The 25,982-nt window shown below is 49.6% G+C and overlaps 1 protein-coding gene across 3 annotated transcripts in view; it reads left to right on the top strand.

Moving 5' to 3' along the window:
• Frmd5 (FERM domain containing 5) overlaps positions 1-25,982 on the top strand; it is a 268,059-nt gene that overhangs the window by 237,245 nt on the left and 4,832 nt on the right. For all 3 annotated transcript variants that reach the window (XM_028878724.2, XM_028878723.2, XM_028878722.2), the window contains exons 6-13: positions 1,615-1,738; positions 5,501-5,588; positions 13,819-13,907; positions 18,964-19,027; positions 19,406-19,497; positions 21,466-21,540; positions 22,776-22,844; positions 23,615-23,721. In XM_028878724.2, coding sequence (XP_028734557.1) covers positions 1,615-1,738; positions 5,501-5,588; positions 13,819-13,907; positions 18,964-19,027; positions 19,406-19,497; positions 21,466-21,540; positions 22,776-22,844; positions 23,615-23,721 — 708 coding nt within the window. The remainder of the gene's footprint in view (positions 1-1,614; positions 1,739-5,500; positions 5,589-13,818; positions 13,908-18,963; positions 19,028-19,405; positions 19,498-21,465; positions 21,541-22,775; positions 22,845-23,614; positions 23,722-25,982) is intronic.

Raw genomic sequence — 25,982 nt, 5'->3', positions numbered from 1 at the left:
AATCAGTGAACTCTCAGAGGAGTTCTAAGGAGAATCTACAAAGAGCTCGCTGGCAGGAGAAATATCAGACCTGTGGTTAGAGGGGGAAACTGAGCCCACTGGGGCTCTGGCTCTGAGAATACCATTTCAGTCCCAGCCAGTGGGAAGTGTAGCAGATGCTTGTGCGTCCTGAGGTACCCAGAGAGTCCCCCCCCCCTTTTTTTCTTTTTTCTTTTTTTTTTTTTTTCTTTTTTTTTTTTGAGACAGGGTTTCTCTGTGTAGTTTTGGTGCCTTTCCTGGAACTCGCTCTGTAGACCAGGCTGGGCTCGAACTCACAGAGATCTGCCTGGCTCTGCCTCCCAAGTCCTGGTCCTGTGCCACCACCGCCCGGCTTCCCCTTTCTTTTTTAAAGAGGAAGTCTGGCCTACTCTGGTTGCACTGTGAAACTCTAGCCTTTTCCTCAGGTCCACCCTGATCATTATATCAAATTATTTTTTTCAAAAAGTATTTGGTACCCAACATCAATATTTTTCCCTTGAAGCTTTTCATATAAAATCAAAGTAAATGACCTCAAGGTTCAAAGTCATTCATACTTCAAGGAACAAGATCTCTTGTTAAACAACAGAAATTTCCACCGAATTTGGAGTTTGGTTAGGTTTTTGTTTGTTTTATTTTTTGTTTTGTTTTGCTTTAGACGTATGGTTTCACTATGTTGTCCAGGCTGGTCTTGAATTCTTGGGCTCCCCAGGATTTGAGGCTACAAACATCTACCACTACCACACTCGGCCCCGAATAACATGGAAGGACCCATAATTGGCAGTGGAACACACAAGCCCAGAGTGCCATGTCCAGCTGTGAAGGGGTCTTGTTTTCCTCCCAGTATTCAGTCTGCCTCCGCTGAAGAGCATGTGGCTCTCCAAGGGAAGGAAGGGGACAGCCAGCAAGCTGCTGGAAGCTCCTCTTTGCTTTTCTGAGCTACCCTTTGGGTGGGGCTCCGCATGTGGAGAAAGCTGGCTTCTGGCTGGGAGAGCACTGAGGAAAGACGGTGCTCATAAGAACTCCCAGAGACCCCGCAGCCTTAGAGATGAACTTTGTAGGCATGGCACGAGCCACAGCATTGGGAAGTCAGCCTTAGAATCTGGTGTCCCTGCACTTGGTCACTGGGTTATAGCCATGTAGTGGCAGGCCTTCCTGGTGAGTCCACCATGAGCACTGAATGTATTCATCTGATTCCATGTGTGAGGACTAAGTCCTGAACGGTCCCTACTAAAATCTTCAGGATGGGATTTAGGGTGGAACACCAGAGGTCCTGTCTTCCTGATCAAGCTCACTGTTGCTACCATGTAGGGCATGGCTCCATGCCTTCCCGTGTGGCTGAATGACTGAGGACCATAGAACAGGCTTCTGCTCTTTTATTGCAAATTGACTTGTGACCTCAGAGCACAGGGCCAGCCCTACTGTCTCTGTGTGACTTGAAAGTTAACCGACTGTATGCAGCAGAGAAAGAAAGCACACATCTGCTCCCTGTGAGCCTGCCCTCTTCCAGCCAAGGGCCAAGCTCAGTGTCTGCCTCGTGCCTTGGCCTCCGAGCCATGTGTTAATCTTGTTTTTTTCTTTTTTCCTACCTTTGAAAAGCGGAGATTGGGGATTACGACCCAGGAAAGCACCCTGAAGGCTACAGCTCCAAGTTCCAATTTTTCCCGAAACATTCAGAGAAACTGGAAAAGAAAATTGCCGAGATTCACAAGACTGAACTCAGGTACATGACACTCACCTGGGGCCCTGGCCACTGAGCACACAGCTCCTGGCCAAATCCTCTGCTCTCAGAAACTACTTGCTCACACAGAGTGATGCTCCCAGCACTGGTGACCGTGGGATATCCTGTCTACAGGGATCCACTGACAGCACATCCCCCTCCCCGTGAGGCAAAACTCCTCACCAAGAGCAGTCTACAGCCATAGCGTTCTGAACGAGCTCTATCTTGTCTGACCTCAGAAGCTAAACAGCTAAGCTGGATGGGAGGTGAGCACAGGGCTCAGCTGACTTATGTCTAGTGCTACGGTTTAGAGACTGTAGCTTCAGCACTCGGTGAGACACCCGCCCCGGGGATGCCGTAGCCGATAACCACAGAGCCCTTCATTCCTCAGCTTGGTTTAGCCTACCCAGATTATGCAGAACCATAACAGCATTGATGCAGCCTTTCACCCATGTTAGACAGAGCAATGGTAGAGCAGATTCTACTTCATGTGTCATGCTAGAACACAGTTTCCCAGACGGATAAACTACCTCAAACAAAGGTATGTGTGCTAGAATGCTATACACTAACAAGAAACTGGGTCACCGTTTTAATATGTTACAATTTCATTTAACTTTTAGGACTTCGGATATATTAAGACAATTAAGCAATAATCCAAAAAAAATGTATTAACCAACATAGAAAAGATAGATTAAATTTAAACTGCATTTAAAATAAAGAATTTTATTTTTATTTTCATTTATTTTGAGTATATTAGTTAGACAAAATCATGGGTTTCCTTGTAGGTTTTGTTCATTTTTTTAGGACACTTTAAAAAGAAGCAAAGAGAGGAAAGCCACAAATTGTGGTCACAACACGAATCATTCATGGAAGAGTAGTATGGGAGGTAAAACCAAACAGATTCTGTGTGTCTATAAGAGAATCGGAAGTTGAGCAGTGGGTAAGAATGGGAATATATTCCTTACAAATATGTAATCTTGTGATAAGGCCCGTGCATTTGCTGCCCTCAGGAAGGACTGTGCTGGAGTGGGAGCCGAGTGCTTCTAATAATGCTGAACAGAAGCCACACCTGCCCCACGGTGACCTTGCCCCCAAAACCTTCATCTTCACTCAAAGCTTATGAATGAACATAGCCCAAAGCCTCGTCAGCATTTGCAAACAGACCGTCAGAGTCTAGTGAGCCCAGACAGGCTCCTTTCAGAGCTGCAGTCTTGGGTTTTTCCAGTCTTCTCAATGCAGAACCCAGTGGTTGGCCCTGTCACTGTTAGGGAAATGGTGACCCCTTGTGGTTACAAGTCGGGATGACAGACCTGCTTGTGAGCTCCCGTTCAGAGACTAAGGATTTATGCTGGCTGCTTGAGGGTGAGATGTCAGAGGAGTGGGGACATTTCTGCAGAAAGTTAGTTCAAGGCGAGGGATTCCTCAAGAAATGATGGCTTCTGAGAAGACCCTGGAGATCTGAGCAAACTCCCGAGGTTAATGGATTTCAAGGGGCGATTCCTTCAGACATGGAACGAAGATGCTCCTGGAGGGTATTTTCCAAACACCTCCTTGCGTCTGGGGTTTGTGGTAGTTGTAAGACCTCCATCACCCTGACACCCACAGACACGGGTTCTGCCTTGCTTTCATAGTGTAGAAATGCCTGAGTTTTCTTCCTCTCTGCGACTTTGACAGCTCCTTTGGGCTCGGGCTGTGGACTTGTTTCTTGATCTACTTTCCAGAAGTAGCACAGAGGCTGGCACGGTACAGGGCGAGGGACAGCGGCCTCTTCAGGGGGACACCCAGGGGACTCTGGCCTGCTTCTCTCGCTTGGGTGGGTTTCCTTCCCGCTCTGCCGTATGACCTTGGGCAAATGATCAGTTTAGACACGAGCAACCTTTGTTCCTGCCGACCAGCCACCAGAGCTGCTGACCTCCCAAGCTGCCCTGCTCACCTCACACTGCATCTGCTTCTCCAGGACTCCGCATGCAGAAGAGCCCGGGGCCAGTGCCACCACTGACTCCGAGGTGGTTTCATCTACACGTTCCAGGAGGCAGGCAGGCAGGGAGCCGTGCCAAGGCCTCTTCAGACGGCTAGAGCCGGCTTGTTTCCATTCATAGTATAGCCCTGGGCATGGAGAGCTGTCCGGCGTGGAGGCCCCGCAGCCTCTCCTACCGCACTCATTCTCAACCCTGGAGTCACGGACCCCTACAGAGGTCATGCAACCTTTTCACATAGGTCAAATAATAGATGTTTACGTTACCATTCATAACAGCAGCAAAATTACATTTATGAAGTAGCAGTGAAAATAATGTTATGGTTGGGGGGTCACCACAACACGAGGAACATATACAGGGGTATGTCCGTCCATGTCAGCTCACGGACAAGAAAGCTGGGGCCAGTAACCAGCCTACAGACACATTTTCCCTGTCTCCACGGGACTGCATGGTGTAAAAAAAACCACAAAATCATTGTCTCTGGCTTGTTTAAAACCCACAACCTCGGCTAGGCGTGGTGGTGCACGCCTTTAATTCCAGCACTTGGGAGGCAGAGCTCTGTGAGTTTGAGGCCAGCCAGGGACATTGTAAGACCCTGTCTCAAAAACAAAAATTCTTTTTCATAACATCTGGCCAGTGAGATGGTCCAGCACTTGCCAAGCCCTGCCCTCCTGAGGTCCATCCCCCAAGCCCACATGGCGGAGGGAGAGAACCAGTTCTGGCCAAGTCGGCCTCTGAGCTCACACACACCATGGACGAGAAACTGAACTCACGGCAGCTAGCACAGTGTGGCCTGCGTTTTCTTTGGGGGTTTTGGTGATGATGGTTGCTTGCTTATTTGTTTTGATTTGGTTCTGGCTTTTGGTTTTTTGAGGCAGGATCTCATGTAGTCCAGACTAGCCTTAAAATTTTCCGTGCACTTAAGGCTGGCCTTAAACTCCTGACCACTCTGCCTTCCTCTACCTCCCAAGTGCAATCTCAGAGCCGTCCCTACTGCCCCCACTCCCCCCGCCCTTCGCTCGGAGCCCACTCGACTCATTATGTAGCCTGTTTTACTTTGAGTTCTGTTCTGTTTTCATTTTTATTTCTGCATAGGGATGTCTTCCTGCATGTACATCTATCTGTGCACCATGTGTGTGCAGGGCACTCCTGAGGCCACAAGAAGGCATTAAATCCCCTGGGACTGGAGATACCGAAGGTTGTGAGCCGCCATGTGGGTGCTGGGGATCAAACCCAGGTCCTCTGGAATAGCAGCCAGTGCTCTTACCTGCTGAGTGGTCTCTCCAGCCCTCACTCGAGTTTTAACCTCAGACTTGAATCTCTAAAGCTGGTTCCACGACCAAACAGAACACTGTGGGAAAAAATGGAAGTGTGTGGTCTACTCTGATCACATCTTTTTTTTTTTTAATGCCTCATCCCCTTGAAAGCAGCAAAGCCCCCCTCCACCCAGGCTGAGGCTCAGAGAGAGGCAAAGCCTCCTCAGGGTCCACGTGAAAATGCCGACAGTCTGCGCAGAAAACGTCTGCTGTAGCTTTCTTCCCCCGGACATTAGCAGCCTGAGCATGACTCCCCTACAGAGATTGCTCCTAGCAAGCTAGGCTAAACCTGAGGCCTGTCGCTGGCTGTAATAACCCCACGTGACCGTTCAACTGTGTATCATAAACACGCTGGCTTTCCAGCGTGCTGCAGCTGCTGCAGCAGAGAGCCGGGTCTGCCCGGCTCACCAGGGGGTTCACACCTGGGGAACCTGGGAGACAGGCGCCCTGAGACCATCTCCTTTTCATTCCAGTGGTCAGACACCAGCAACATCAGAGCTGAATTTCCTAAGAAAGGCACAGACACTAGAGACCTACGGAGTGGACCCTCACCCATGTAAGGTAAGACACCCCCCTGAGGGACTCACTGGCTGTGCCTCCCTTAGCGAGGCCTGGGGTGCTTGTACCCACCGGCCCCTTCCGCGTACAGGGATGCCACTACCACGCCACGTTGGAACCTCTGGGTGCGACACGGGCCACGTCACTGTCAGAGGAGGATCCCAGGCAAAGGCGATCTAAATAACAAATCCAAACCCCCGTGCTCTGCCTTGGCAGCTGTGGGTAATTTGGTGGAAATGAATTGAGGGGACATGTGGAGAGCTCCCCACAGGGGACAGTCAGCATCACTCAGCAACTGTCCACCCTTCCCTGACCCATAATCTAGTTCCTTTCCGAGAGTGGGTTTTATTGACTCTCGTGGCACCCGAGTCACCACCTGGGACGAAGGAATCACATTTGGTTCCATTATGCGCCTGCCAGGGTGAAGCAGGAAGGCACCAGGGACACCGTGCCTGGGAATCCTCTGTAATTACTCACATGCTCCTGGCATTTCAGAGATGAGTTTGGGGAGCCCACCACTGCGAGCAGTGAGACCCACAACCTTTCCTGGCTCTGGCCACTTCCACCCGCTACAGCTCATGTCCCTGTTCTGGTCACTGGCTCTGTTGGACCTCGTTTATGTACCATGTCCATTACCTGGAGAGGCTGCAGGAGCAACAGCTCTAAAACTGAGAGCAGAACAAGACCAGCCTCTTCCTCCTCCTGGGTGAAGGGACACTGTAACCAGAGAGTTGATGTGCTCCTTTCCTGGGGCTGATGTAACAATGTTCCAAGCGGGGTGGCTTAAACCATGCAGACCTGTTGCCTCTGTGCTGGAGGCTGGAAGTATGACTCCATGGTGCTGATGGGGTTGGTTCCTTCTGAGGGCCCTAAGAGAAGGTTCTGTTCCAGCTCATCTCAACTTGCTGATGGCTATCCTCCTGCATCTTGGGTCTTCCCATCATCTCCCCTCTGCTGTGTCCATGTCTAAATCTGACTCCCCCCACCAGTTAAACTGGGGTTGGGCTCAATCCCACAGCCTTGGCTTCATTTTAATTTCTATAAAGACCCTATCTCCAAAGGTCACATTCCCAGTACTTGGAGCTAGGACTTCAACATCTGAATTTGCAGGGAGAGGACACAATCCAGTGTATAACAAACCATGAAAACTAAGGGGCGCAGGGGCGAAGCCCTGGTGAAGCAATTTCATTTTCCCTGTGAAGGAATAAAAACCTGGAGGACGTCCTGGAATGCAAACCTTCTCCCCCAACCTAATTCCCTAAGCACGGTGTAGCTTACTGGTAGACAGGCCTATGTTCTCAGGGCCGGCAGTCATGGACCACAGCCACACATTTCTAGAGACTTTATAGGTGACAGAAGAATCAGCAAGGCTTCCTAAATGTGTCCTGTGGGAAACAAAAATGGTTTAGGTTGGTCATGATGGCGAACACTTGTAGGCTATGCTGAAGATTCAGAGGCAGGAGGATCCGTAGTCTGAGACTAGCCTGGGCTACACATTTAGCCAAGACTATGGCTCATGACTTTAATCCTAGCACTCAGGAGGAAGAAGCATGTGGATTTCTGAGTTTGAAGCCAGTCTAGTTTCCATAGTGAGTTCTAGGCCAGTCAGAGCGACACAGTAAGACCCTGTCTGGAAGAAAATAAATTATTTAGCAGTTCTGTCAATGGATTAACACTCTAGCCGGCAGCAGGGAACCTCATGGGACAGAAGTGCTTGGGGCCTCGGGCTCTGTGCTCCAGGCCTCAACAACTATTGAGGCCTTGCTGGATTCTGATCCCCACTCTTCACATCAGTGAGTAAGAAAGCAAGAGGTAGCCGGGCAGTGGTGGCACACACCTTTAATCCCAGCACTCAGGAGGCAGAGCCAGGCAGATCTCTGTGAGTTCGAGGCCAGCCTGGTCTACAGAGTGAGATCCAGGACAGGCACCAAAACAACACAGAGAAGCTGATTCAGGGGCTGGAGAGATGGCTCAGCAGTAAAGAGCACTGACTGCTCTTCCAGAGGACCAGGGTTCAATTCCCAGCACCCACATGGCAGCTCACAACCGTCTGTAACTTCAAGATCTAACACCCTCACACAGACATACATGTAGGCAAAACACCAATGCAAATAAAGTATAAAAAAAAAAAAGAAAAGAAAGTTGATGTACTTGTGAGACTGGGACAGGGACACAGACCTAGAACACTGCCGCCTTCTTGCCTAGACTGTCTTAGTGCTATGGCATGGTCAACTGTGCTCTTGGAGAGGAGACAAGCTTCTGTTCATTTCCTCTTCTCCAGACAGAGTCTCATGTGGTCCAGGCTGGTCTTGAATCCATATGTAGCTGAGGGTGGCCTTGATCTTCTGCTCCTCCACCTCTGCTGCTGAGTGCTGGGAAGTGGTGTTTTTTGCTACTGCCCACAGAAGCCATGGTCTGGCAGCCATGGACAATGACAGCCAGACTGGTGTCCAGCCTAACTCCGTGTGCATTCCGGGACCATGGACTCCTTCCTGATGCAGTGGTGTCATGCACCTTTAATCCCAGCGCTCGGGAGGCAGAGGCAAGTGGATCTCTGTGAGTTCGAGGCTAGCCTAGTCTACAGAACAAGTTCCAGGATAGCCAGAGCTGTCACACAGAGAAACCCTGTCTCGAAAAACCGAAACAGAAAGAAAGTTGATGTACTATTAAGCCAAAGTTCACAAGGCTGAGAGGCAGAGCCAAAATTTGAACTCAGAACACTTCCATTGTTGTTTTTATGTATAGGAAGGAGCGATGCCTGAGAGACTTACTCTGGGGAAACGGGAAGGGCAGCCACCTCACTGGCCTTTTATCCCACATTCTCAAACCTGGGGCTCCTGCTCATCTGGGTCATGTCAGGGCCCCACTGCAGACGCCACACGTGACCCTCAGATCCTTTTATTAGGCCCTGGCCATGTGTCCTCAGTCTTCTGAGGCAAAGATCAATTCAGGAGTCTTCACTCTTATCATTAAGTAGCCTCACTTGAGTGGTGTGCTACCAAGCACTCCTCTTAATGTTGCTACAAGGAGAGCTGGAATAAGCTGGCACACTCGGTGTAATAAATACTGATGATTTCTATTAACAGGGAGGCAATTACTGGGCCCAGGGAATCTGGGGCATGCAGCCCCAGGGAGGACAGAAGAGGAATCGTTTGGATAATTAAATGAGAGCAGAATGCTCCGGCTGGGCTCTGTTCTCCTGGACTGATTAGGAAGCTCACATTGGTCCTGTGCATGCTGATGGTTTCTTTCTGCCAGAGTGTCCTTGGCTGGTCCTAGGACCAGAAGGAGGAACTCCTACAGACCCTGGCTGGGAAGCCAGAGCACCCAAGCCTCAAACTTGCACGGGGCAGTCCTCAACTGTGCCCCACACCCCGCCGCAAGTCCTGGCAGGAGCTCCAGAAGCCCAACCCAACAGCTGCTGAAAGAAAGCAGGGCCTGCTGTGGTGTCTGTTCCCTGATTCCTCTCCAAACTCAGGAGTTACCATCTTGTTCCGTTCAAACTAGCCGAGAGGCTGGTTGTTTGCCCTGGGTCTTTGGGTTCTGATGGAGCTGCCCGGTAAGGCTTGGTGGGGAGAGGCAGTTCCATCACGGATGTCCAGCCTTTTTATCCTGAGGCCTGGTGGTACCACTTCCTGAGAGCCCGCATGTGTCAGGTACTCAGCTTGATTATCTGCAAATCTTCATTATGTTGTTGACGAGAGCCTACCTCACCCTCACATTAAAGCGAAAACACCAAGCCTTTGAGTGCAGATTTTAAACTGGGTAAGAGGGATTAGGAGGTTCTTACTAATGTGTCAGAAGTTCCGGGTGAGGACACTACTAGGACTAAGAAGCTAGTGTTGTCTGGTCTCAAGGCCATGCTTCTACAGTCCCTGCCTGCAGTCTTCCTTCTACAGAGATGAACTTTATTTAAAAGCTAAGCACGGCCGGGCGGTGGTGGTACACCCTTTAATTCCAGCCCTCGGGAGGCAGAGGCAGGTGGATCTCTGTGAGTTCGAGCCCAGCCTGGGCTACAGAGTGAGATCCAGGAAAGGTGCAAAGCTACACAGAGAAACCTTGTCTCGAAAAACTAAAAAAAAAAAAAAAAAAAAAAAAAAAAGAAAAGAAAAAGCTAAGCACGACTTACCACCAGTTCCCATACAGAGAAGACACAGGCCTAAATGGCTTCTGAAATAATCATATAAAAATTAACGTAAACCCAGGCATGGGTGATGAAGCCTATAATCCCCAGCTACTCTGGGGCCTGAAGCAGGATGATGGCAAGTTTGGGGGTGATTTGTTCAATAGAACATGACAGCTTCTCAAAAGAATAAAAATAAACACAAAAGGCAAGCCTGTAAATCCCAGCTGCTCGCAGTAGCCAGAAGAGCTACTTCAGTAAACCTGTGCTGGTTACTGAGGCTCATGTGACAGAGACAAGTAGCCAACACTGTGGGTGCTGAGTGCTAGGGTCTTGCTGTGGCTCTCCTCTCCCTCTGTGGGTCTGGAAGCCTTGGAGAATTGCCCTCTCTGTTCTGGGAGGGAATTGTTCAAGGTTCCATTATTAATTGCTTCTCTCTCCTCTCCCTCTCCCTCCTTCTCCCCCCCTCTTTCTTCTCTCTCTCTCCCTCTCCCCCCCCCCTCTCTCCTCTCCTCTCCTCTCTCTCCCTCTCTCTTTTTTTTTCTTCTAGACAGGGTTTCTCTATGTAGTCCTATCTGTCCTGGAACTCACTTTGTAGACCAGGCTAGCCTTGAACTCACAGAGATCTGCCTGCTTCTGCCTCCCAAGTGCTAGGATCAAGGGTGTGCACCACCATATCTGGTAATTAATTGCTTCTCACCAGGATTTATTCCAAGTTCACCGCCTGTGCTGCTTGGTTTTTGACGACTTGAACAAACCTAGACATACCTGGAAAGAAGGAATCTGAATTGAGAAAGAGAATTGAGAAAGACTGGCCTGTAGACAAGTCTGTGGGTGTTATCTTGATTAGTGATTGACGTGGGAGGGGGTAGTCCCAGCTGTTAAGAAAGCAAGCTGAGCAAGCCATGGGGAACACATGAGTAAGCAGCATGCCTCCGTGGTTTCTGCCTCAGTTCCTGCCTTGAGTTCCTGTAATGGTTTCCCTCAGTGATTGAGTATGACCTGAGAGTCGTAAGCTGAAATAAACCATTTCCTCTTCAAGTTGCTTTTGGTCATGGTGATGTATCACGGTGATATAAATCCTAAATAAAACACTCACTGTTCCAAATCAGCCAGTCCTGTCAGGAGAGGCCATTCCCCACAGCTCCACCCCCGGCCTCACTGGGAGGCCACCTGAGGGTGTCTGGATCGTACAGCCTGGCAGGCAGCAGCCACCTCTAACCTTTGCTGTGGCCAGAATGATGTCATTCACTGGCTCTCATCCGGCCCCTTCCCTTCTGCTCACTTCAAGCCCGTGACCATCCAGCTCTTCCCGCTCCAAGACTTCCTTTTTGGTCTAGCTTCCCACACCCACTTCCTAACTAGGAAATCTTAACTGTCAGCATCGAATAAGAGAAAGTCAAATGTTAAAGGTTTTGCCAGGATTTCAACAGCCTCAGCATCTGTGTTCATATTGACACAGCCATGAGTGTACATGGCCATCGCCATACAGAACTTCTGAGGTAAACAGCCCTAGCTAAGATGTGAAGAAATTAAAGGACGTGTCATGCAGTGTGGCCAGACCTGACCTACCAGGCCTGTGGCGGGGGCCTTTCTGCCCAATTGCTGATGTACTAGCAAGGGTGGAGGAAGCGGACCCCCCTCAGCCCCCCACCCCCTCACTGCTTCTCTGTTACAAACTCTTCCTCTCCAGACCTGACCCTCCCAACCCTCTGGCTGCTCTTCCTTCTAGGCCTTTTCCTGAGTCTCAGAAGGCTTGATGAGATACCCTTTCTTCCTCTGTCTCTTCATGCCTTGGCTCATCCCTGTAAACATGTCCTTCCCCGCATAGCCTGCTGTCCCCTGACCCACATCACTGTCCTACACCGTATCTGCGAACCCTGCCTGCAGCCTGTTCTACACCATGCAAACACAACGAGGTCTCTACCCTTGCTTGTCCTTGGGTCCACCCTGCACAGGGACAGAAAGCTTCCCAATGCCCACCCTCTATCTGAGATTATCTTCCTCCTCAGGCATTCTCCCCACAAATGCCACTTGCCTTGAACCCATTTATGCCAAGTTAGCCAAATTAGACCTGCTGCCTCCTGCCGGGAACCATGCTTGTATGCCATGCCTGGTACTCATGAATCCCCTCCAAGCCCTGGTGACAGGCAGGAGGAAGCCCAGCCATGTGACTGCAGAAGGAACAAGGCCCGTGTCTCTTTAAAAGCTGTTCTCTATGCCCGTGGATTAAATGACACTGTGCTTACAGCCCAGTGTCTGCATCTCCCCTGTCCTGAGCAAAGGATGGTGATAACATTAGTCCAAAAGGTTTGGAGACCAGTTTATACCGGGGCCCAGATGCCCACACTTGCAAACCTGACTCCACGAGGCAGCTTTAGGGCAAATGCATTTTCCCCTGCGGCCAGGCTCACTGGCCCTGCAGAGGATCCACTGCCTCAGAGGCTAGTCAGACTAAGTATCTCTGCCAGGGTGGCAAGCTCTCGAGGTGAGAAGAACCAGAACTCCCCCACCACTTGATGGTCAAGTTTGCTAGCCATCTCCATCCTCACTCGTCTATCCTGAAAGCAGATCCTCACCCAGTGTCTTGGTCCAGAGGAAGCTGGGGTGTCCATTAGTCAGCCGCTTCCCCCCAGAACTCCTGCACTCGAGGGCTCCAGGCCCCTGGCTGATACCTCTTCATGTCACTCGCTAACGAAATCCCAAGCCTGGTGCTGACAGACTGGTGGCCTGAGGTTCCACTCAGCCAATTGCTGCTTCTCATCTAAACTTCCCTGAGGTATGACCCCCATGGTATTACAGGTACCGAGACAATGATAACCTGCCTCTGTGGGCAGAGTTTTGTTTTGTTTTGGCGGTACTTGGGATCGGACCTAGGGCTTCGCACACGCTAGGCAAGTAGTCTACCACTGAATCGCACCCCAACTCTCTTTTCTAATTAAATTATCCAGACTGGCCTCGAATTTAACTCTGTAGCCTAGGCAGATGTTTAATTTAGGATCTTCCTTGCCTCAACCTAGTAGCTAGGATTACAGGCCTGATTAGTAACAGTTACACACACACACACACACACACACACACACACACACACACACTTCACCTATTATAAAATTCACTCTTTTAAGTGTGCAGTTCAGTGGTTTTTAGTATATTCAGTCACCACCTCCATCTGATTTTGGAATATTTTTGTGACCTCCTTCCCCTGCCCAAAGGAAACTTCATATCCACTATCAGTCACTGGCTCACTTCCTCCCCCTCCAGCCCTTGGCAACCAACACACTTTCTGTGTCTGTGGGTTTATCTGTTGCAAACATTATGTATAAATAGAACCATTCAACACGGTTTTTTTGTAACTGGCTTCTTTCACTTGACATGGTGTCTGAAGGTTCAGTTGTGTTGTATACATGAGTACCTCCTTCCTCTTCACTGCTAATAATATTCCAGGGTTCCACCATCTACCACTTGCTTTTTTGCCTATCAATTGATGAACATTTTACTCTTCAAGCTGGATTGGATTGCTCACATTGTTTGGCCACTATAAATAGTTACACTATTAACATTCATATAACTGTAGACATGTTCCAATTATCTTGGGCATATTACCTAAAAGGGAATGATTGGGTTATGTGGTAACTCTCTATTTAATTTTTTTGAAAAACTTCCCAACTATTTCCCAAAGTGACCATACCATTTTAAAATCCCACCAGTAATACACAAGCCCTTAACATTGTCTTTGGCCTGCTGAGGCTGGTATCGTCACCACATCCACTGTCCAGATACAGAGAGCTCTGAGGATCATCTGGCAAGCGGCAAGGCTGGAACTAAAGCCATGGTCTTGTACTGTTAAATGTCCTGTGTGTCCTTTTGTGATCTACTAAAGGTTACCCTGCTTCTCCTATGAATAGCCTGGATGTCTGTCTGTGGTTTTTGAGACAAGGTTCTCATGCAGCCTTGACTGATCTTGAACTCACTGTGTAGCTGAAGATAACCTTGAGCCTCTGATCTGCCTGCCTCCACCTCCGAGTGCTGGGATCTGAGGTTTTTCCCACCACCCTTTCTCCTCTCTACATGCACCTCTATGGTCCAGTGAGAAGTCTTTCTCTGTTACAGGATGTGTCAGGAAATGCTGCGTTTCTGGCCTTCACGCCTTTCGGGTTTGTTGTCCTGCAAGGAAACAAGAGGGTCCACTTCATTAAGTGGTGAGTATCTGTCTTCATCTCCAGAACAGGTCCTTCTGCATCACTAACAGGGGAGGGGCTGTGGTACCCACGTCCTTTGTCTGTGATGGGCAGTTATGGTTCGCAGCCTTCTCCAAAGCCTTGAGTTGAGAATGGTGACTGACCAAAGTAGTGGTCTCTTCCTAGGGATCCTGTTCTTTCCAAAGAGTGTCCCTGAGAGCCAACAGCCTCTCCAGACAGAAAGGGTATTGGAGGTTGACTTCTAGGGTAGCCTGCAACTGTAGCCAACATAAGGAATGAGAAGTTCCCGAGTGGACTAGGTCTTCGGGTTCGTCACTTGCTCAGGCCACTGCCAGCATAGTTACGGCCATCCAGAAACATCTCAGTAGATGGCCCAAAGCCCTTGCTTACTCTTCTAACAAAGGAGGGGTTCGTAGACAATTACCCTGGAACAAATGCCACCTACAGTATGCAAAACATCCTCCTCAATAGCCTGTCTGTGGGCACTCGGGCTGCAAGAGTTCAGAGGCTGCCATCTCACGTATCTCCATCTTTAGAGCTAAGTGTCCTCGGCCCCTGAGAGTCACCTTTGCCCTCTCCCCTGCCACATCCAGCATGCAGGAGCCACTGCTGCCCCTCCTTGCTTTGTCTGGGGTCTGTATGACTAGGCACAGGCTTCTGTGTGTTGACTGACATTTGCATATCTTGGGACCTGTTTGTGCCTCATCCTACAAACATCTGTCAGTCTCACCAAGATTCTCTGCAGAATTGAGAGCCTGTAATTTTTTCCTTAAAAATATTTTTATTCTTTGACACTTTTACAGTTTTGTACGTGTATACAGTGTATCTTGATAATATCGACCCCAACCCTTCTGCCACTCCCCTAACACCTCCCGCAACACATTCCTCCCCCTTCATGTCCTTTTTTGTTTTTGTTTTTGTTTTGGTTTTGGTTTTTTTGCTTTTGTTTTGTTTTTTGTTTGAGACAGCATCTCTCTACATAGCCTTGGCTGTTCTAGAATTTACTGTATAGACCAGGCTGGCTTCAAACTTAGAGATCTGCCTGCTTCTGCCTCCCAAGTACTGGGATTAAAGGTATGCACCACCATGCCTGACCCTTTTTGTGTCTTTTTTTTTTTTTTTTTTTTTTTTTTTGAGACAGGGTTTCTCTCTGTAGCCCTGATTATACTAGAACACACTCTGTAGACCAGGCTGGCCTCCAACTCAGAGATCTGCCTGCCTCCGCCTCGCAAGTACAGGAAATAAAGGCATGTACCACTAGTGCCCGGCTAATGAATTTTTTATTTCATTTGTTTATCTTGTATAGTGGGGACATAGGCCAGAGCACACATGTGATGTCCAAGGACAGTTTTTCAGAATCTGTTCTTGCCTTCCACCATGTGGGCCCTGGCATTGAACTCAGGTCATCAGGGTTGGCATCATCATCTATTGAGCCAGCTCACCAGCAGCCTCCCTCCCCCATTTTAAATATAACCCAGAGTCCAGTTATTGCTGCCTGCACGTGCAACCTATCCAGTCGCCACACGCAGCAGCCATCAGCTGCCGTAGATCCTCGGCTAGTGTTGGATTCTCCTGTTCCCCTCCCTGGTTTGAGCTGGAGTTGCTGGCCAGTTTGACTTGTGCTGTGCACTCATGAGTACAATCATCTCACAGCATCCTCCCATCCTCAGCTCGTACATACCCACTTCTTTCATCCATTATGTCCCCTGAGCCTTGCAGGGGTGGATACCGATGAGCTCTTAATGCTGAGCACTCCCAGCCACTGATCCTCTGCACTCTGAGCAGTTATGAACCTCTGCAGTAACTACTGCTCACTGCAAAAAAAGCAGCTTCACTGCCCAAGACTGACACTGCCCTAAAGGTATAAACATAAATAGTCAGGAAACAGCATGTCTGTCCAGCAAAACAACAGTAGCAGAGCCTATGACCTCATCAGCCATGGGCTTCTGACTGTGTTCACAGCACCAGGCAGCCTATGACCTCATCAGCCATGGGCTTCTGACTGTGTTCACAGCACCAGGCAGCCTATGACCTCATCAGCCATGGGCTTCTGACTGTGTTCACAGCACCAGGCAGCCTATGACCTCATCAACCATGGCTTTTGACTGTTCACAGAACCAGGCATGCATTCCTATGGAACAGCCCTCAAATCTAATCAGAAAGCAGTTGGTTATGCCCTAACAGGCATGCCACTACTGGGTACCAGTGGGTACATCCTGCCTGGCAGGTTAGTATTGGAGCTGCAGGGTCCATCATCACTGCCTAAGTTTATCGGTAGCTCTTCCACCTTTTGGCACTATGAATGCTACTCAGAAGGAAGTTTCTAGGTCAATTCCAGCTTTGAATTCTCTTTGTTCTGCAACCAGAGTGTGCCGTGGCTTCAGCAATAGAGCCTTACCATATGGTTATTGTGGACAACCAAGAGCAATGACAATAATAGCCTGTGATGTTTTGAGGCTTCTGGAGACTTCCCTAACTAACAGCTAATAGGAAGATACCCCACACTGGCATTAAGATTTTCATTTAATAACCCACGTCTTTAGGGAAAGGATTGTTCACCCATACAAGGTACTTCTGTTCAGACTCCTTTAACAAAAAACATATATTTTAAATTTTGTTTACAAAGTAGTAATGTTCCATGAGATTTTTTGATACATGCTTAGTTTTAATTACCCTATCTCATCCCCACCTCCATCTCCATCTCCCACCCCAATCCTCACTCTAACTTCCAGAACCCCACACACACTTCCATATCATACATAGTCTACTACCCACCCCAAGGCCTCTTCCGCTGCCCTCTATCATAGGCCCTTTCTGGATTCCTAACTTGTACAGGTACTCCATATTAAACCACAAATCTAAAAATTCAAAGCTAGGGTGGACACTTATGACTAGTGAGCACGGTGTTTGAGCCCACCGTGATTTCAGTTCTGCATGTGGGTCTAAGCCTGCTGTGTCTAAGCTGGCTAGCTCTTCTGACAGACAGGTTGGCTACATGGCTACCCTTGGTCCAAGAAACTGGTTCGGGAGGCCTGGTCCTCTCTTGCTTCCTTTACCTTCTCTGGAAGAGCGAAGTATGGTCTTAGTAGAGTTGCTCCTCATGCGTTTTCTTTTCCAGATGCTGTAGGCATCCCTTCCCCTGTTGCCCCACTCAACTGATACAGACACCAGACACCTTCCCAATCCAGATGGCTCTTGTGGAGGATGGCAATATGATGAACTAATCCTCAAACTGCTCCTCAGACATGTGGCGCTGGGCGTCATTCACAAGGCAGTTGGTATCATGGCGTCCTGGGCTCCCTCAGGTGGTTCCTTTCACTGTGCTTTCTGTGTGACGATGTGACAGTTTGACATCTCAGCTGACAAAATGATGCTCAGAAAAGGCTGAGGACAGGATTGGGCCACAGTTTCCCCTAGTGTGGGTCCTTTGCTGCCTGAATATCATCTAGAACCTTGAAAGGGTTCCATCTTCAGCAGACCAGTTGTCTCATGTCTAGAAACGACGTCATCCTTAGACACTCGAAGTCCCTGAGGGATCCCCGGCCTCCCGACTTTTTGTTCTCCCATGGACCTCTCTCCCCGGAAATCTCCTCTCGTCTCAACTTCAGAATCATAGATGTAAACCCAGCCTCATGTTCAAAACAAACTCACAGGCCAGGTGTGATGGCACACACCTGTAATCTCAGCTCTCGGGAATCGGAGGCAGGAGAATGACTTACATGTCAAGGCCGGGGTGGTCTACATAGAGAGTTCTAGGACAACCAGGACTACACTTTGAGACCCTGTCTCGAAGAAAAAAAAAAAAAAAGCAAAAAGCAAACTCTTTGTTATCACACTTGCCGAGGCTGTATGCTTATTGCATTCTACCTGAGTGTAAGACTGATGGTTGGTCAGCCAACAGAGAGAGAGGATACAAAGAGACTTGTACCAGTTCAAGTCTGTAGTGGGAAGTCGTAAACTGTCACTCTGACCCAGCCGTGACTTCTCAGTGAGAACGAGTCACATCCCTCTACCCTGCTGTTGCGCGGCCATAAACCAGGTACCTGCTTACGTCTGCGTCTTTGCTACTTCCTAGGATCCTGAGGGAATCGCCCGAGAGGTGACAGGAAGTAGCCTGCTGACGGCAGATGTGTATGATCAGACTCCTTAGTGGCTCAGGCAGCAAAATAAAAACTCCAGTAGGGTGTCGGGCTCTGAGTTGGGCACACCAGAGTGGCCGATGAGGAGGCCTAGTCTTGTGGCTCTCAGGGACATCCAAATAACTACCCCCCCCCCCACCGCCGGGTAGTTTTCACACTTTGTGGCCAAGGCTGAAAGCAGTGTGTGGAGGTGAGGTGTAGGCTGCGGCATGTACAGTAACCATGTCACTTCTGATTTGTGTCTGTCCCACGGGTGACGTACCCCAGTATCCTGTTTGCCTCTCTTACTGCAGCCATTCACTGGGCTGGTGGCTTCAAGGATTTTTCTACAATAACCCCTAAGCCCCTTTCCTGGTCAGTACGCTGCATGACTGTTCCGTGTAATCTGTTCTCTCCTTTTGGTATGTTGCCCCACCCTCCCTCGAGATTGTTTGACATCTGTCTGCATTAAACTGCATTTTCCATCCAGTGGCACAGTCACCTGAAAGACTGGGCTCCCTCAGAACCTGGATGCGTTGTATTTCATTGTTTGCTGTTACCTTCGACTCTGGCCTCATCAGCTCTCCGTGGCACCTTACATTCGACAGTCCCATCAGACAGCGCGCCTGTGTCAGGAATCAAACCCGGAAATGGTCCCACTCTCCACACACTCACTTTCCATGCCAATGTTCCCCCTTTTTCTAGCCACTGTTGATGAGCTGAAATCCTCTCGCCCCAGTATTACAGTGTGATTGACCGGAACTGCCCCAATGACTGTTCTAAGGCCACTACGCTACTGTCTCGTTCTCAGTTCTGATTTTGGCTAAGATTGTGTCTGTGCCTGGAGCCTCTCCCAGTCGGGTGGGCTGGGCATCTACAACTTAGCTGTGACCAAGCAGCCCACAGCCCGGTGACACGTCCTCTCTTTGTGCTTCTAGGAATGAGGTGACCAAGCTGAAATTTGAAGGGAAGACTTTCTATTTATATGTAAGTCAGAAAGAGGTGAGTGCGGGCTTCCTGCTCTCCAGGGAGGGCTGGGGCACGGCAACAGCCCCTCGTTTCTGGAGCCAAGAGTAAGGAGTCTGGACAGGGGGAGTCCATCTGCCTCCTCGGCTAAGGCAAGGGGAGGGTGTGTGAGGGCGGGAAGGCCTGAAGATGCCGGTGGTACCCAGAGGATCCACTCAAGAAAGGCCCGCCTCGAGAAAACAGTCAAACGGGGTTCCCACAGAGAATGCCTGTGTCTCACCAAGGGCTCTGTTAGGTTGGCCAGGTGTGAGGTGGTCATTGATGCGAACCCCTCTTCTAGCTAGCCAGCGGCTTGAGGGCCTCCAGCAGCACAGGACACCCACCTCAGCTGTTTCTCTATGGAATTCTTTACAGGAAAAAAAAATCATTCTCACATATTTTGCTCCAACCCCAGAAGCCTGCAAGCACCTCTGGAAGTGTGGGATTGAGAATCAAGCCTTCTACAAGTGAGTTGGACATGTGATAGGGACTGTTGACATCAAAGATGGGGTCACAGAGCTGCTTGCTGAGGAGAGGCAGGCCAACCTCGAGAAACAGGAAACCAGCCGAGTAGTTCTGGTGTTGCAGCAGTAGAGCCCAAGCCAGAAAAGCCCAATGAGTGTGTCAGTTTGAGTCACTGCCTCCGTGGTGCCCTGGAGGGCCTAGAAGACAAGGGTTCCATGAAAGACCCTGCACAAGCAGAGCAGCATGCTGACCTCAGACCTCAGCCTTGGGGAAGATGCTGGGTCCCCTTTCTAGTGTGTGGCCCAGAGCTGGAGGAGAGCTGGAGGTGGTGGCCACTGGGCTTGCTACTGGGAAGCTAGGATCCAGACAGAAGAGGTAATTTTGCTTGCTGGAGTTTGGAGGAGTCTGAGAGGCCTCTGCATCCAGTTCTCTCTGAGTAAGAAAGTGGCTGCAAAAGCATCAGTGCACAAAGAAATGGACCTGAGAGAGGCTGAGGTGTTACCAAGGAAACGGTTCACCAAACCCCTTGGTTTTGTTTAAAAACGTTTTTTTTAAATATTTATTTATTATGTATACAGAGTTCTGGCTGCATGTATGACTGCAGGCCAGAAGGCACCAGATCTCATTATAGATGGTTGTGAGCCCACCCTGTGGTTGCTGGGAATTGAACTCAGGACCTCTGGAAGAGCAGCCAGTGTTCTTAACCTCTGAGCCATCTCTCCAGCCCCCTAAAAACAAAATTTATGATGTGTGCTTTAATAGATACTCTGGGCTGGGGATGCAGTTCATTTGTGGGGGTACTTGCCTTGCAAGCATGGGGTGCTGGGTTCCATACTCTGCATTGCATAAACAGAGCATGGTAACTAATGCCTGTTATCCCAGCTCTCAGGAGCTGGAGGCATAAGGATCAGTTCAAGGTTATCCTCAGTTACAAAGTGCATTGCAGGATAGCCTGGGCTACATGGGACCCTGTGTGAAAGAAAGAGTGTATTGCAACAATACGAGCGTGACAGACTCCAGTTAAGGTGACCCTTGCTGTCACCAAATGCCCTGACAAGCCAGATGCTCCCTGTCCTGAAGGAGTTTGAGAGGATCAGAAGTGCTCTCCTCAGTGACAGACAGTGCTCCTCCTCAGTGAGCTGACTCCAGCCAGCAGAACTGATCTCCTGCCTGTTGCCAGGGCCTTGGAAATGTCTTGGAAAGGCATTCTCAGTCCTAATACTCACTGTGCACTTGATACTAGCACCAGGGTGAAGTGAACAGACGTTGTGCATTCTACCCTGAGCGGGCTTCCTTCCAAAGGGACACTAGGGAGACACTTTAGCAAGCTTGAGTCTCCCTGCTTTTGAGAAAGCCGAGAAGACAGGGTTTTTTGTTTGGTTGGTTTTTGGGTTTGTTTATTTTTTATTTATTTTATTTTATATTTTATTTATTTATTTATTTATTTATTTATTTGTTTGTTTGTTTGTTTGTTTTTGGCTACCATCTTCCCTTCATCTGTGAGGACAAGGCCTAGGTTTAGTCGATTACATGAACCTAGAGAGAAGCAAATTTGAGAGACAAACTCCTGCTGGTGGGACTTAGCAGCAGCCCAGAAGGAATGGGGTTCCCTGACCACTGCCCCCCATATACAGGGGCTGGCTCCCGCTAAGCTCCCGTTGCCCTGGGGATTCAGAAGCATCCCCATTCTCTCTGTCAAAGCTCATACAGAAGGGAGCAACTGCTGCCTCATACTTTTGTTTTCCATCTGTGTCCCGGGGACAAGCACTTGTTTCTAAATCCATGTGTGGCCACTCTGCAGTTGCTCAGAGTTCCCCCAGTGGGCAGCGCTCCAGCGCAGACTGCCGAGGGCTTTTTCCTGGACCTGAAAGGAAGTGTCCAGTAGCCTTTGCAGGGAGCTACCTGCCCATCTTCGTCGGCCCGTGAGGTGGCCTGAGCCATGTGTCACCCTGAACTCTGCTCTGCCGTAGGCTGGAGAAGTCAAGCCAAGTTCGCACAGTGTCCAGCAGCAATTTATTCTTTAAAGGGAGCCGGTTCCGATACAGGTAAATAGTGACAGTAAGTAGCCATTCTAGATCTCTTTCCAGACCTTTCTCTAGAGGACAGTCTCCGTGTGCCTTAGCCTTGAGAACAGAGAACCCGGAGCTCTCAGCAGGGCCTCGGGTTTCCTCCCAATTCCTCTGAGCCTTTTACCCTCTTCTTCTCTGTCTGTCTGTCTGTCTGTAGGTCTCTTCCTCCCTAATGGTGTTAATCCCACTGGGTGAGAATAAGACCACTACCACAACTCTTGAGCCAAATTTGAAGCAAGCTTTATTAAACACTGACCAGGTCCATACCCATGATTACCAGAGTATGACACCAAAACCCACTAGGCTTCCTATTTCCTGCCTTCGTCCAATCAGAACGAAGTCAACATACATCCTGACAGACTTCATGCCTATGACATACCGCTTGCCTAAGTGAGATCAAGCACATCCTGTGCAGTTGGGACAACCCAGCTTGTTTACAGAAGTGAAAATACATGCGTGGTTGTTATCTCATATGAACTGCCCCCAGCATTCCAGGAAGCTATCTGTCCTTGGGCCAGTGGGGCTGACAGGTTAGAGGCCTTTTTGTTTTCTAGATCTCTTAAGCACAGTCATTTAAACTAAAACATAACTTAGGATGTCTAATGGCTCGGAGCCTCCTGGGAGGGTATAGTATGAGCTGAGCTTGGGCTTTTTAGTTTCATGATGGGGGGACCTCTCTTTCACACACTTGCCATTTCCAACTGCAACATACTCCAGGAGTTAGCCATCACAATAGCAGCAGCAAACTAAGAACCATGACAATTGTTTTTTTGTGTGTCTCCTTTCTGGGGGGTTTTGGGCTTTTTCCTGGTGATTCATAAGACAAGAGAAATCCTTCCTAATTAAGAATGGAGCTGGAGAAAAAAAAAATAATGGAGTCGAGCAGGGGTGGTGCATGCCTTTAATTCCAGCAGGGGCAGAGGAGGAGGATCTCTGCGTTCAAGGCCAGCCTGGTCAAGATAGTGAGCTCCAAGACAGCCAGGACGACATAGACCATGTTTCAAAAAAGTGGGGGGGGGGAACCCCAGAGACTAATGATGAAGAGATAAGCTAAGCTGTCATGGCATGTTAGAACTCTTTGCCCTACCAAGAAAGCCTTCTGCAGTTGACTGAAGCCTTAGGGGATGATGGGTAGGGCAGATGCCATTTCTTGACTAAGCCAGAGCACCTGCTCAGTCTCCTTTCTTGCTGTTTATTTTACCACTTAACAGCGGCCGGGTTGCAAAGGAAGTCATGGAGTCAAGTGCCAAGATCAAACGGGAGCCACCAGAAATACACAGGTAGGCTGTCGGGCTCAGATCCCCAACTCTCAAAGAACCGAGCAAGCTGAGCTCTGTGAAACTTCTGGCCAAAAGAGATCCCCAAAGAGGAGGCAGTGGGCAGAAGAGGGGAGGAAGCTGTGTCCACTGGACACAGGAACAGGCATGCACCCATTCACCACACGAGGGAAGACAAGCCACTGCCGGCAGACAGCACATGGCGGGGGGCACCTCACTCGGCAGCTCTGCTCAACCCTCCCCCGCCTGGACGTGGATCCCAGACATGAAAGATGCGACAGTGACACTGAGCTGTGCCATGATTACTCCATTACAGAAAACCTCCAATAACCTCCCAGTCCCTGCATGTGTAGCCGTAAGCTGTGCATTTCTAGAAGGCTGCCCCCATGAAGCCCAACAGACTCACAAAGACTGGCCAAGGGGGCTGGGATTAGCCCACCAGCCTGTACTTCTGGGGACAGGGAATGATTACCTGTCCTCGACACCGCCTCTTCTATGCAGCCTACTGGAAACCAAGAAAACTGCCAGAACCGGCTTCGGACACATGTCAGGAGCATGTCTCATCCCAGGGCTCTATTCCCTGACAGTCCTGTCCCCCAAGACCATGGCACTTGTCGCCACACCCTAGAAAGGCTGAGGAGCCAGTGAACGGGAATGGGTTTGAAGCAGAATGTCTGAGACCCAGGGGCCAAAGGTCAAAAGCATTCGTGAGCTATCTGGGCCCCCATTTGTCTGTGCACTGGTGAAGCCGTTCTCCTTCTGTTCAATCTCAGAGCAGGGATGGTTCCTAGCCGCAGCTGCCCCTCCATAACCCACGGCCCACGGCTGAGCAGCGTCCCTAGAACACGAAGAAGAGCTGTTCACATCTCCATCATGGAAGGTGAGTCTGGGCTCCTGGAGATGCGCCAAGTTCCTCTTTGGGGCCGGGATTAGTTACTTTCTGTTGCTGTGGTAAAATACCGTGACCTGAACAACGCACATAAGGAGTTTATTTTGGGCCTTTGGGCTTTAATCCCAGTACTCGGAAGGCAGAGGCAGGCGGATCTCTGTGAGTTCGAGGCCAGCCTGGACTACCAAGTGAGTTCTAGGAAAAGGCGCAAAGCTACACAGGGAAACCCTGTCTTGTAAAACCAAAAAAAAAAAAAAAAGGAATTTATTTCGCCTTCTGGTTCCAGAGGGATATAGTGTGTCATGGCAGGGAGGCACAGCAAGAGGCAGGCATGGCCACAACAACAGGACACTGGGAGTCCCCCGTCCTCAAACACACACAGAGCAGAGAGAACGGGTAGTGCTTATAATCTGCTTATAATCTTGAACCCCAATCCCCCAGTGGCATACTTCTCCAGCAAGGCCACACCTCCTAAACCTCAACATCACCAACTGGGGCCCAAGTGTTCAAATACCCCAGACTGGGGGTGGGGGGATTCTCCTTCAAACCACCTTGAGAAGAGACTCAGTTGCTTTGGAGAGGAGAGCAGACTCTTGGGGGGAAGAGCCCAGTGGCAGGGAGAAGGTTCCACACAAAGGGTGGGAGTACAAGCTGGGTGTTCAGTCCCCAGCATGAAACTTGATGTGATCAGGTAGAGGTCAGAGGATCGTGAAAGCACATGCCTATAATCCCAGCATTCAGGAAGCTGAGGCAGGAGGATCACCCTGAGTTCAAAGTCCATAGCAAGACCTCACCTCAAAAACAAAACTGTTCAGGTAAGAAGGAGCATCATTCTGTGAGAGGGTCTCTGGTTTGTATTTAGGTTTTAGGATGTGACTCGTGAATCTCACCTACTCACTCAAGACTGATACAGAGCTCCAAGGAGAAGTGAGGAGAGGCAGCCACCACCAAGGCAGTTAGTTGCTCATTTGTAAACAGGAGCATCCTCCTGCCTGCTCTGTGGATGGCAAGGAATCTGATGTACATGAAATGCTTCTTGTTTTGTGACAGAATTTCACTTTGTAGCCCAGGCTAGCCTCAGACTTTCAGGAGTCCTCCTGCCTCAGCCTCCCAAATGCTTGGATTATGAGTGTGAGCTAGGCAGAGCACCTTGGAGAGAAGCCCCTCCCCACTGGCATTTTGTAAGCATGGAGCAGGGATCTGCTACCGCAGCTGACTAGGCAGGGAAGAGCCATGAAGGATATGACGAGGGCCTTTAAAGAGCAGAACTCCAAGGAATGGCTGGCTGTGTGTGAAGTTCGTTCATACGCCCAAGGCCTTCCCTAGAGGGCACGTCACAGAAGCCCACTGGCTTTTCTAGAAAAACTTCATTTGCTTTCTCTTAAAACAGAGGGATATCCCAAAACCCCATTAACATGACATTACATGTTGAATGAAGCACAAAATCCCCATGAACGGGGATATTTTAAAAACACAGACTGTGAAGCTGGGCAGTGGTGCACGCCTTTAATCCCAGCACTTGGGAAGCAAAAGCAATCGGATCTCTGTGAGTTCAAGGGCAGCCTGGTCTACAGAGCAAGTTCCAGGACAGCCAAGGCTACTACACACAGAGAAACCCTGTCTTGAAAAGACATTTAAAAAGAAAAAGAAAAAGAAAAAGAAAAAGAAAAAAAAAAGGACTGTGGCTTGTTTCGCCTTCATATCTACTATGGAGGATGCCCAGATTAACAGAGGACTGGGCCTCAGAGAACACTCAGGAATGGCAGTTTCTTTCACTCACTCTGTCTATGGAAGGACGGAATGTAGAGCTTAACTGTGTGTGCTGTAGCGGGGTGAGGGACAGATACAGCCCAGCCCCGGCCCCAGAGCCACCTCTACCTCGGTTCCTGTGATTTCACTGCCTATGTGGCCTAGATAAAGCCTGTGTGTGACTTTAGTCTGTTTTCTGGGACAATTGTAGTTGGTCCGTTTCCCTTTCCCCGAGAGCCTGGGCCATCCAGGGGCCTCAGAGAACAAGCTGCAGGCTCAGAAGCATTGCTTTTTATGGCTGTAAGCACTTCTGACTGAATCCAGTCCCCTGATAAGGATGGCCTCTCCTCCCCAAGCTTCTCCCTGCTCGCAGCTCAGCCTACCAGGAGGCTCCCAGAGCCAGGACTGGGAGGCGCAGCTAGAGGAGGCTGCCATGGCATGAACTGGTGAAGAGTCCTTGTCCCTAGCTGGCCGGCTGTCTCAACGCCATACCTCCCCTGCCT

The sequence above is a fragment of the Peromyscus leucopus genome, chromosome 4 (assembly GCF_004664715.2).
Source record: "Peromyscus leucopus breed LL Stock chromosome 4, UCI_PerLeu_2.1, whole genome shotgun sequence".
In the NCBI taxonomy this organism is placed as follows: domain Eukaryota; kingdom Metazoa; phylum Chordata; class Mammalia; order Rodentia; family Cricetidae; genus Peromyscus; species Peromyscus leucopus.
The sequence above is the reverse complement of the archived record's forward strand: the minus strand, read 5'-3'. Positions and strand labels throughout refer to the sequence as shown.